This window comes from Dipteris shenzhenensis, chromosome 2 (genome assembly GCF_047967505.1).
Source record: "Dipteris shenzhenensis isolate YYH24624 ecotype China chromosome 2, Dip_SZ_1.0, whole genome shotgun sequence".
Classification (NCBI taxonomy): Eukaryota; Viridiplantae; Streptophyta; class Polypodiopsida; order Gleicheniales; family Dipteridaceae; genus Dipteris; species Dipteris shenzhenensis.
The window spans coordinates 62,563,729-62,576,519 of NC_141597.1; the positions used below are offsets into that span (position 1 = coordinate 62,563,729).

At 43.6% G+C, this 12,791-nt stretch overlaps 1 protein-coding gene across 1 annotated transcript in view; it reads right to left on the minus strand.

Annotated features, from left to right (window-relative positions):
- LOC147905129 (uncharacterized) overlaps positions 1 to 12,791 on the minus strand; it is a 51,019-nt gene that overhangs the window by 10,197 nt on the left and 28,031 nt on the right. The window contains exon 6 of the mRNA XM_087396884.1: positions 11,843 to 11,920. Within this exon, the coding sequence (XP_087253010.1) occupies positions 11,843 to 11,920 (78 nt within the window). The remainder of the gene's footprint in view (positions 1 to 11,842; positions 11,921 to 12,791) is intronic.

The window sequence follows — 12,791 nt, forward strand, 5'->3', positions numbered from 1 at the left end:
ATACTAAGTACGAAGAACCCAGGACAATTGTTTCTAAGGACATGCATGGACTAGAGTGAATGGGCATAGAAGTTTAAGGTTCCTACACAACCAGCTTCAAGAAAACATTTGGCCCTGTAAAATGTGACCCATACTAATTATGAAGAACCAAGGATGATTGTATCTAAGGACATGCATTGAGTATTGAGTCAATGAGCACAGAAGCTTAGAATAATGGGCACAGAAGTTTAAGTTTCCTACATAGCAGCTCCAGAGAATAAGTATGATTAAACTATGACTCGCAAAATTCAATAGCGTTCAACAATCATTGAAAATCAAAGATATACTTCTTTACAAGTTATATCACATCATTTATATACAACAGCAAAAGAAGTATGTATTCAGCTATTTGAAAGTGTTCTCATCCTTGTCTCCTTCATGTTTTCAAGCTAATCCATGACTATCCCAAACAAGAATCGAACAACCTTTTGGCTCCTGACGTAACAGAACACTTTCTTAAAAGCCACAATGAAACAAAAAAGAGAGTTTTCTTCTCCTTGAGCTCCCTTATCATTCACCTCATGATACCTAAGTGACATATGTTGATTGTTTTGTCCTGAATCCTCTTGTGATGAAGCAATTACATTATTATCCTCTACCAATTGGTTGCACGAGGCAGGGGTATCCCTAGTATCTGCAGACATGCGAGCCCTTATCACTTCATATGGGCACTCTTTCTTTCACATGGGCAGGATACATTAATAATGATATGGACCAATGGCCCTCCTCAGGTGGACTCGATTGTTTTCCACACGAGGGAGAGATCTAGATGTACTCTAGACTTTTTGTGAGACACATGATTTGAAGTCAACCATGGTAAAAAAAGGTTATGATCTTCAACATATCCAAAGCAATCACACAGAGAGAGCAATTCACCTTCAAAGGGTTGCGAATACAGATTGTTGCATCTTACAAATAGTAGGGAGTACTCTTCTCTGGTCCGTCTTCATGTTAAGACCGGCGATGTAGGCTAGATTTAGCAGAGGGTATGCCGCACTTGCCAGACTCGAGTGTTAGTGCTTTCATGCACCTTACAACCAAGTCTCTTCTTCTTGACTCTTTGGTCCACCCAATTAGTACGTTTGGTGGTCCCTGCTGAGGGCCTGACCTACCAAATGCAGATTGGGATTGAGTAGAGCTGCTCCAAGTCTTAATGCTTGCCCAGATGATCTACAGTAAGCCTTTTGCCCCACACCACATTATCCCATAATAGTTCGGTGTCTTTCTTCTCCAACCAGATGCTCAATGCAAGTTACTACATCCACGACATTAGCAACTGAGGGGATCATAGATCATGGTATGCTCGAACATGCAGATGGTTTGCGAGTCTTGGGCTTCATGTGGACAAAGTGTTGTCTTTACAATAAAGTATTGGGACCCCCTCGGTTCCCTGAGGCAAACCAAGTCATTCGGGAAGATTTGATAAAGCTACACATGTTCAGGACATGGTTAGCACCCAATGAGGTTAATAAGAAGCTCAATTTTTATACGCAGCATTGCCTATAGATTCTCAGAGGAGGGTTTCATTGACTCGCTTGGCTCCACTCGGATCCACCTCCCCACGCTTTGACAATCTCGATCAGGCAATTCCACATTTCTTCTCTAAACACACAGGGAGTAGTGACAGAGATGCTGACATGGTGAGGAGAGAAGACAAAGAAAATGCTCACCAAGCTTATGAATATGGTTCTAGAGGAAGGGTTTCCCTTAGAATGGAAGCTTAGTAGGATTATATCGATCCACGAGGGAGGAGACAGCAAGATGGCAAAAAACTACCGCACAATCATGGTGAGTAGCTAGCTCCAAGTTCTCAAGAACTCAAAGAGGCTACATGTTGACTCTACGAGAGAGTACAAGCCGAATTAGCATGGCTACTTGTAGATGGATCATGCCCCAAAGAAAGCTGTCATAAGTAGAGACATAAAGGTCAAGCAAGGCTGCCCCCTTTTGCCAACTCTTTTTTGTCTTTTTATCGACGAACTGGAAGATTGAATGAGAATACACAGCAGAGGAGTAGTCCAGATTGCAAGATATGCCCTATTATTGCTTATTTACATAGACAATGTAGTCTTCTTCGCAAAAAGCAAGAAGGACATGCAAGCAAATCAACATAACCAAGACAAAAGTAATGATCATTGGGACTCGAAATAAATAGATGGATTTCTTTTTCGAAGAGGAGCCTTCGCACGCAGTCACTCACCACACACATAGGGCTGGAATTTGCAGATATCCCCAATTGAACTCTTGTATGGAAGGAAGAATTCTGCAAAATTTTAAAGCTTTGTAGTGCAAGAAGGCAAACCTACGGATTCAAGAAATGAGGAAGCGTTTATATACTATGCTTCTGCAAACAGTAATCCTTTAGGGGTGCCCAAGCTGAGCTGGGGCTCTCTAGAACTTATTGGAAAAGAATAGAAACTTTACATAAAAAATTTCTTATAGGAGAGCTAGGGGTCAAGGTATAGACACCCTACCTCATCCTGCTGGCTGAGACTACTATGAGACCTCTCAAAGGGGAAGTAATATGCCAATACATGGCTTACCTCAACAAGCTTGAGAAGATGGATGCGATATCACACGAGGCGATGGAAGCTACATAAAAAAATGTAGTTTTACAAACAGGAAATCAATCAGATGGACAGCTATGGAATGCAAAAATACCTTGGAGAAGACATCAATGCTTCAAAGGCATCTAATCTGCAAAATGAGAACCAGCTCACATGATCTAGAGATGGAGAGGGGCAGGTTGGGAAGATCCAAGATCCCAAGAGAGGAAAGAATCTGCAAAATTGGCCTCACAGGAGAGGTAGAAAATGAGCAGCATGTAAACCTGAGAGGTTGAGCCTATGCACACATCAGAGAAAACTAAGGGGACATCAGAGCCAAAAATGAAAAATCTGTTGGAGCAGCCGGCCAAAAAGCTAGGAAGCTAGTTAAAACAAGTCTTGGAACACAGCAACAACTTACTTAGACTAGCAAAAAAGCTAGCTCAACAAGTAGTCACAACGTAGCAAATCTATAGTGTTTTTCTTTCACTAGATATGAAACACCATTATGGTTAATATTGGTCGCTAGTCCCATAAATCTTGAAGGGTCTCAGGCGGACTTTAATACAATCATATCATCTCTCTCTCTCTCTCTCTCTCTCTCTCTCTCATTATAGGAAAAAGCAAAGAGGGAGGGAGACAAGCAAAGAGACTCGAGACCCTTGGGATCAAGCGTTGAACTTAGGATGTTGGAACGTGGACAAGGTCATCACACTAGAAGAGGAAATAGCTGAGACATACATCCACATAATTTTGGAGATATGAGAGCATGAGGGGAACACATCCCCATAAATTCAATGATTCATAAAAACATCAATCTAGGGCAAAAACACAAATAGGGGGACAAGGATTTGGTGGGATAGCATGCTATAATAGAATGATGTGGGAAAAGACAGCAAAAGTTGTAAAAGAGAACCCACACAAACAATACCTGTGGCTGGACATCATGGCAAAGGAGGAGAATATCAAAATGGCAGCATGTTATTTTGCAACCCCACAATCAGCCATCTACAAAAACAACAGCAACATATCCCGAGAAGACCCCCTCATGAATGTAAGGGGGGGTATAGCCAGGTAATACAATTGTTCTAGCAGGGCATTCCAATACACGAACAGGAATGTAAGGCATCATAACAATGGAGGGGAGATACCCCATATGGATGGATGAAGTGAAGAAGATATGAAGAAAGAAGAGATGGAAAAGGACATCAAATGAAATCACTCATATGAGAAGGAAACTCCTGACATTGTGTGATATGCAATGACACAAAAAATTCAAAACACAGAAGGATACACATGCAAGACAGCTCAAGGGTCAAGTGTAGTTGATTATGTGATCACAAACTCACATGCACACATGAATGATTACATCAAGATTGAGGATGAGTCTCTTGAGTCAGACCATAGAGCAATGTCCGTAGGCATAACAGGGACAAATAATGCTGTGAAAAAATAGAAAACTACTGCACATCCCAGGCTAAAAATGAACTTTAAAAAAGCACATGTTTATGACAGAGGCCGCAATTACAAGGGCAAATGCCTTCAACATGTCAAGAAATGAGCAAATATATAACAAATATGCTGCAATCAACAGCTCAAAAATGTTTCACTAAAAGCAAGGGGAGAATTGTGGGGATCCCATGTAATCTTTGGTACGACCAGGATTGCAAGGATGCAAATAGAGCCTGGAATACAACAAATCCAACAAAGGAACACAAAGCTCAAACATATAGACATGTAGTAAGGCACAAAAAAAGATATATCTCAAAAGCAAGCAGCTTTAGGGCTTTGAGGAGCTGAAACAAAATCCCAAAAAGTTTTTCCAGGAAAGACACGGCAACAAACCCCAAGCAAGGAAGGCACAGTGGGAAGACCTGATACGATTCACCAAAAGCCTCTATGAAAGAGATGGAGAAGAAAAGAGCAACCACAACTATACTATCAAAGTAACAAATGGAATCGTAACAAAGGAAGACATGGAAGACAGACAGAAAAAGCCAGCCACCAATGGGAAAGCTCCAAACACACAAGGGCTAGTAGCACAGATGTTAACATGGGGAGGTGAGAAAACAAAGAAAATCCTTACTAGGTTTATATGGCTCTAGAGGAAGGGTTTCTATTAATTGGAACACAGTTTGACCCATGGGCCAGACCAACAGTTGTGCAGCCACCTTGCTTGCTGCCACGGCAGGCCTGTAGCATAGCTGTCCAGCAATCAAGATTGCCTCAAAATCTGCATTTAAATCTGCTGCAGCCTCACTTCAGTCTGCCCCGAACTGTCAGCACTCTGACAATTATGCAGTCCTAAAGCTGCTCTGTGATTTGCAAAATAAAGCACAGACAAACTGAGCAGTCCGTCGTACACTGTCACACTATCCTCAACTCCAGCAATCACATTTGAGCCAACAACCACATTAGTCACGTGGATTGGGTGCCTTCTACTGCGACCTGACACCTCTACAGACCACGATTTGACATACTGCCCCTATGCAATCTGCTAACAGTCTGCCCGATCCAGTTTGCTGCAACGGTGTGTCGTTATGCCTCAGTTTTGTAAGCTACCAATGGCTATCTTGGATGGTGGAGCGGGTGTCAATATCATCATGAAGCAGTGCTCGGCAAAATGGGGAAAACCTGAGATGGAGAGCAGCACCAACCTAGTTGTGAAATTAGCCGAAGGTGTGACCACCCAGCCAGTGGGGGTTCTAAGGGACATAAAGATCAAAACCTTCGGTCTCACCTATTGAGTGTGGTTTGTGGTGATACATTTCCATCAGCAACCGGATGGCTACTTTGTTATCCTAGGTAGACCCTTCATGTGTGCCGTAGGCCTAGTACATGACTGGACCTGCAATCGTATTTATCTGTGCAAGGATAAGCAAATTGTGAGAGTCGAATTTCAAACTCGGAAAGCACACCTTATGACTGGCAATTTGTTTGCGTCTCAGTTAGATATGACTCAGAGAACCACTCCTATGAATGTGTTCCAAGCCTGCAATGAAGAAGATAAAGGTTGGTATCGGGATGAGCACTAGTACGATCTGAAAGCCTAAGTTATCTCAAAGATGTAAGCATGTCTTGGCAACCATAGACACGGTCAAAAGGATGGGAACCAAGATGGAAGCTCCTGATCCTAAGGGGCCAGGCATGGTGGTACCCCTTAATATGATAAATGCATTAAGGCGCTCCACAGAAGACCAAGGGGTAAGGAAAGTCAAAATGGACATTCATTGGCTGAGATATGTGGGTGCCGTTATTATGGCACATCATGAATTCTCATCAAACTGGGGAGCCCGACTAAATAGGCTAAAGGCCCCCTAGGTTCCCTTAAAGTGGAGGAGGCCTCCCCTACACAAATGCCCTCTACAAAGAATAAACCACCTCGCAAAGTTGAGGCCTCACAAATCGAGGACCCTAAAACATCCTGCAAGGTGAAGCAAATTGTCTCAGAAGCTATAGGAGATGACAAGGATGAGGAGGAGACTGACCTGTGTTAGGTTCCCAAACACTTTAAAGCCTACATGATACAAAACCACAAGACACTACTGGAACAAGCTAAGAGGTCGGCCAAGCCCGGAGACCAAAATGCGTATGACAGACCTGCAAATTTCAAGGAGGTGAACATAGCCGGTCCAAGAGAGGACCCTAAGCTGGTTTATACAGCTGATGACCTAACTTCCGTGCAAGAACAAGCCTTGCTTGCCTTGTTGCATGAATTTCAAGATTCTTTTGCCAAGAAGTACACAGACATGAAGGGTGTGCCGCCGGAAGTAGTACAACACAAACTTCAGAAGAAGGATGCAAGATCATAGATGAACTGAAATCTGCGAATGAAAAACTCAGAAAAGACTTGGCAATTTTAGACACTATGAAGGGTAAACATGCTGAATTCACCAAGAAGATAGATGTGGTCAAGAAAGGTACAGCTGTCCCCAAGAAAGAGTTCATTTCAAATGCTCTAGAAGAGAATAAAAGAAGAAATAGTAAAGCCCTAAATGTTTTAGTCCGAGGTCTCACAGTAAGAGACACTCCTATGGAAGATGCAAAAGCCTTTGTTGAGAGTAGAAGGCTAGTGAGCCTTAGAGGCTTTGCAAAGAAGGCAATAGAAGTCGAATCATGCTGTCGTAGGAGCTCGCTGGAGTTGAGTATGAGCTGCAGTCCCGTGAAGTCAAGGCGCATGGAAGGAGCTGCCTAGAGCTGAGGCGCTGCTGAATGCTTTGTTGTAGAACCGCGGGTTGGAGGAGCCGCCGTAGATAGCTTATGCAAGAGCCTTTAGGAGAGGCTGTTGATGCAGTTGTCCATCCTTGTTGTGACCTGAAGGAGATAGAAGCAAGGAAGCTGGCAGTGAGTCGGGCTGCCAGACACTAAGGCTAGATGGTTGAGAGCCTTAGAGCTGTAGAAGGTCCTGTAGAGAACCTTCGATTGACTGCTGATGTAGAGAATACAGAGGAGCAGCTCTCTCTCTCTCTCCCTATATTCCTCTCAAAGCATTACACTCCCTATATTTCTCTCAAAGCATTACTCAAAATCTCTCGGAATCACTCGTAAGATCTCAATGGAATGAAGAACCCCATCTATGTGAGCAACCCGGCGCAGGGGCTTCCAGCCCTACTACTAGGAGATGATGTAGACCTCGACTTCAATTTTTCTCATTTCATAAATCCAACGAAAGGAAAAATCATGTTTGTAAATAAAAAAGTGGAACCACTGGCTATTCAGCCCTTAAGCACCAAACAGAATCCTAGGAACATGGTCATGGTCTAGAATAGAGAACAGATAACATGAAGGATAAGCCATACCATCTTGAAAACACAATCATAATGGGTATCTCTGCCACTACGTCAGTTCCAATTTATGAAGCATTGCCGAACAAGGCTGTTAGGGCTATCAAAAAGTGGAAACCCTTTTGCTTCTATAATAGACCAAGTCTGATATGCTTGAACTGGAAAGATATAAGCTCTTTGGAATGGATTTTTAGGATTGTCTATAAATTATACAGCATTTGTGTAATGGATTTTTAGGATTGTCTAAAGATGTGTCTTCTTGTAAATCTATTGGCTGTAGAGACCTATAATAAGCAGCGTATAAAATTGTACTCATAATAATAAACATCTGAGGTTCAATTGGTAGAGAGGTTCAGTGATGAATGCTGCGACAATTGCCACATTAGCAGGACAGAAACCTTGTTTTCCAGTGAGGACATGACCCACAAGTCAACAAGGGCCACACCATTAGTGAAGGCATGAACCCATATAGGGTATTGATAGTTGCAACCTCTCAAATCATTCAAACAATGATTGAGCTAATCAATCCATTGGGCTGCAACAGCGTGTGAATCAGATCTGTATCTTTAAGTACACATGCACATGCTTCATAGAAGCAAATAGTCCAGAACTTGTGAAAATGAAAACAGGGAGAGGGAGGCAAGGGGGAAAAGAAGGAGATATGAAATAAAATGACTATGTTAATGTCCACTCCCAACAGGATCTATGAGGAACAGGTGCTCTAGATTGCATCAAAAAACAGCCTGCGCTAGACAAAAGTGCTAGGCTGATGTGAGCAGACTATGTGCCATTTCTGGAACCTTTATTTGAAGCTCTAGCAATTCTTTCGGTATGATCCACGTTTTTGGGTTGTGCAGGACTTTGGTGTTGGTGTAAGTTGTGGCCTCCTCTAATGCGTTGATAGGCTTGGTATTCAGCAAGCATGTGAGCTTCATCCTCCATTTCACCTGTTCGTCATAATTTACAAATCCTTTCTTATCTTGGGAGCTTCTACGTCAAGATCATGTGAGCTGGGACTAATCCTGCATATGAGGCGTTGCCTGAGAGAGAGAGAGAAAGAAAGAAAGAAAAGAAAAAAATTTTATTTACGTCCATAGAGACCAACAGGTCTATAGGACATCACAAAACCCTCCTAGTACATTGGGGAGGGCACATGGCAGCTCCCAAAGAGTGCAAAAGCAACTCTATTTATTTGGATACCTACATTGTAATCTAATAAAGCATAATCGGCCATACAGCAGTTTAAGACTGAGAGTCTTTTGGTTTAGATTTAAATTCTCTGAGAACTGCTACGCCTTCACGGTATACTGCCCATTTCCCATCTTTCCTCGCAGCCATTACTTTTGCTAGTTCTGTTGCTTTGCTCTTCAATTGAGCTCGTGTGAGCTCCTGAGCTACCCATACCTTTGTTCCTTTCAACTTGTAAGATTGGCGGAGAAGCTTGACCTTTAAGTTATGTGATTTGAGTGTGATAACAGCATGTCCTCTTGAATGTTTGATATTAGTCGCTCGATCTTCATCATCATCGTCTTCATCATCAGCCTTCCATTCAATGTTGGGCATGGCTGCGTTGATATGTGCTAAGGTTTCACTAAAAGAGTCCTCCTCTTTGTACCAATTTTCAGGGGGTCCTCCTATTTGAATCTTCAATGCATTTTCACATCTGGCTTCATGTTCCTTGATCTCTTCTTGGATATCAGATTTATTTTCCTTTGTCTCAACCTCCACAATGACTTCCTTCTCAAACGTTTGTACTTCAACGTGAATAATCTCTACTGTAGAGACTAGTTGAAGGGGTGGGAGGAGAAGCCTTACATGCTTTCATTGCTTCATCTATAATTGCCTACTTGCCAGGCCCTTCAAAAGCGTGAAGTTTAGCTGTCACAACTGCCAACTGCATCTTTAACTCTCAAACCTCTTGCTGTAAATTAAAAATCTGCTCATGGTGACCAATGATAGGTCGATTTAGACCTCCTTTGTGATATGTCTGCGCATATGGAGAGGGTGTTTTAGCTGCAACTCTAGAATATTGTATTCTATGACCTAGAGCCGCTAGAGTAACGGGGAGGGGAATTTGGAGGAGAGGCTAGGTCACTCCATATTGACCATGTCTGCAAGACCTCAAGCTGAACTAACCCTCAAGCTAGGCAAGGGGTTTCAGCCTAGGTAGAACAAAGTGAAGCTGTTGACGATGACCTGGAGGCTGGAGATGAAGTTGCCCACGACCTGCTGCTCCGACCTGCTGCTGTGGTCTGGAGCTGCTCACAACGCCTGGAGATCTACTACTGCACGGGCTAGGCCTGTGCGCCTAGCTCCTGTGCTACTTGTGCACCTAAGCCCTGTGTGGGCTGGGCTAAGTGCCTAAGCCCTGTGCAAACTAGGCCTAGGGGCTAGGCCTGCGTGGATTAGACCTGCCTACGGACGGCAGCTATACAGAGGGAGGGGAGCCGTACGGACGGATGGGAGGGAAGCTGTACGGACAGAGGGGAGGGTTACGGACAGACGGGAGAGGTGCGGACGGGAGGGGAGCTGTACGGACGGACCAGGGGGGGGGGGGGAGAGAGAGAGAGAGAATATGATATGATATGATATGATTGTATTAAAGTCCATGTGAGACCCTTCGGGATCTATGGGACTGGTGATCACCTGAAGCTGTAAGAGATCCTCCTTGAGCTTCTACGAGGACCAGTGCTTGCAGATTTCAAAGGAGGGCTTCATTGACCCACGAGGATATACCCTTCAAGTCCTCACTGTGTATAGCTCTACGAGATCCTCCTGGATAACCTGATTCCCCAAGTGATATGTGAGCAGGATGGAGGGGGCCTCAATGCTATACTGAAAGGGGCTAATCTGTCTATGTGGAGCCCCAAACTCTCAAACCATCTGTGCACATGCATACCAACACCTGTGATAGCCCTCAGTTGCCAAATCCATGGATGAAGATAGGGTCAGCCATGGTAACCTACTTGAGACCCAATGAGTTCAAATGCAAAGATATTGAATGTGTGATATAATTGCAGCAAGATAGCTGCTCCGGATTCCAAAAATTTCAGCTAGAAGTACAACCAGAGGCTAGATAGTAGAAGTTTGTGAGTGGAGGTCATGCCACATGCCATTTTCAAGTCGTCTTCTAATGCTCTAGTACTCCCTATACGTATGAGCCAATTTGTTTGGGTGGCATCACAGCAGTGTGTGGACCTTATATCTATTTCATCCATTGGGCGGAATTTGCAAGCCCTTTCTTTCTTCCTTGGCAGTTTGTGCCATCTGCAGCTTCTACTTCGAGGACATGTAAGCTAGACCACATCTTGCATATGATATGAAAAGTAGTATTTTCTCTTTAAGATCTTCTTGTAACCCATATATTACCATGGGGTTGATCTCTATTTTGTCAAATGTCATCTTCTCTCTCAGATCATGACATCTTCTGCATCACTATTTCTAGGAAACTCCAGTTCTGAGCTTTAACAGCCACACAGGACAAGTCAAGAAAACAGTGTTCATAGATTCAAACTTCCTCAAAGGTATGGTGTACCCAAGGAAGCAAAGGCCCATGCAAACGTAGTGCTCTGACTCTGAGCTTTCGTTTGACTGGAAAGCAACATGAAGTGGAACATTCTGTGCTTCCCAATTTCTGTCTTGCCTCATGGCTGAAAACACCTCATTTTCAAAGTACAAAACTCTCCAAGGAGAGAACAAGTAGGGAAAGCTTTTGGAACAAAACACCTTAAAACATAGCTATCCTGATCTGCACTATTCCTTGTACAGACAGCTGCATGACAATTCAAAATGATCAAGCTAGGCAAGGATAAGTAATAGAAATGCCAACTTTTAAAAAACTTCAAACGAAGTTACAAGATATTTCAGACATCCTCAATAAAACGTGGCATACAATCTCTATTATAAGTCAAAGCTATGGAAAAAGCTCCCCATATCAAACCAGCCAACCATATAATGATCTGTAAAAATCCATAACAGGTAGTTGTACAAACATGCTTTGCAAATGGTAGAGCACGTCTACTTCCAAAAAGTATGGAGTGGTTCCATACATATAGACAGACACATTTGTTTTGATTTGAGGGAATTTTTAACCACCTCGTTTTTTGAAACTAATCACCATTACAAAGTACCTGCTTGTATAAGCAACAACCATCCGAATGCATGTACACCTGATCTTCAAGCTATTTGAAGCTTTCAAAACTTACTCAGCTGAAGAGCAACAAGTTCACTACATTGCCAACCATGACACCTAATATCACTACAATATCAATCTCTAAGCAGCACTCAGAATTGTTTATCAAATGCCATGGTGGACCCCATGCAAAAAGGGCCTTGCATCAAAACTAAAACACCTTATGCCACAATCTATGCAATGAAAAATACATACAAAATCAGCTGTGCATATTCACACTATCTCATATTTCACAAAAAGGGGGTATAGCAAGGCCCATCTTCACCAGTTTAAAATTCCACCTGGTTGTGCTCCTGCCCAGCTTCACCCTGCAAACATTCCAAGTTGCCCGCTGGTATAGCCTCTGGCTCATCATGTTCCTGGGATGTCATGATACATAGCACAAGTGTTAGAAATGACCCAACAGAGGGTACGCACAGCGAAAGACTTATAGTAATGCCCACAAGCTTACACACTGTGGTGTGGGTGTGGAATAACAAACTTCTTTACTTATGTGCATTCAATAGATGTGCAGACTCATCAATAGACAATGAACCAGCCAGATAGAGAAACCACCAAAATATATATTTTCGTCCAAAACTATAGACACAATACAAGAGAGATAGATCCAGAGTCCCACCAATGGTGTGGTCCTCTGATCTTACCACAAGGTCCTTCTCCTATCTGCTGGCTATCTCTAGACTCGAGCCCACGTGCTCCACCTCGAGCTTCTGTAGACTTTCCGTCCAGATCACAACACCTTGCTGCCCTGAGAGACAGCCAAGGTTCAGCCCTTGAGAGCTCAGTCTGCAGCACACCTTCTACTCTCCTTCACCTCCAGGATGAGGCCCAAGTAAGTGTCTTCTGGCTGCTCCTGTCTGCTGCCTTTTCTGCTGAACTGTTGGATGTGAAATGAGGCCTGTGGCCTCTGCTTTTATAGGCCCCCAAGGGCCCCTTGAAGTAACCGACCAGCCAGCCCTAAATGGGCCGACTGGCTGGTCTGTTTGGGCTGACCAGTCTGCCCCAAAACCAGCCCTTTAAGGGCTCCAAAACTAGGGCCTTTTGGCCCACACTTCTAGGGCTTTTGGCCCTCCAATCTAGGCAAGGGCCCAGCCTATATAAGGCATGCCACTGCCCACTGTCAGCCCCATTTGCTGCTCTACCAGAGCCTGCTGGTTCTGCCCTCTGCCAGGTTCTCTCCAGCCACGTGTGCAGCGCCGTACACTGCTGATGTCATCGCGCCTTGCCAGG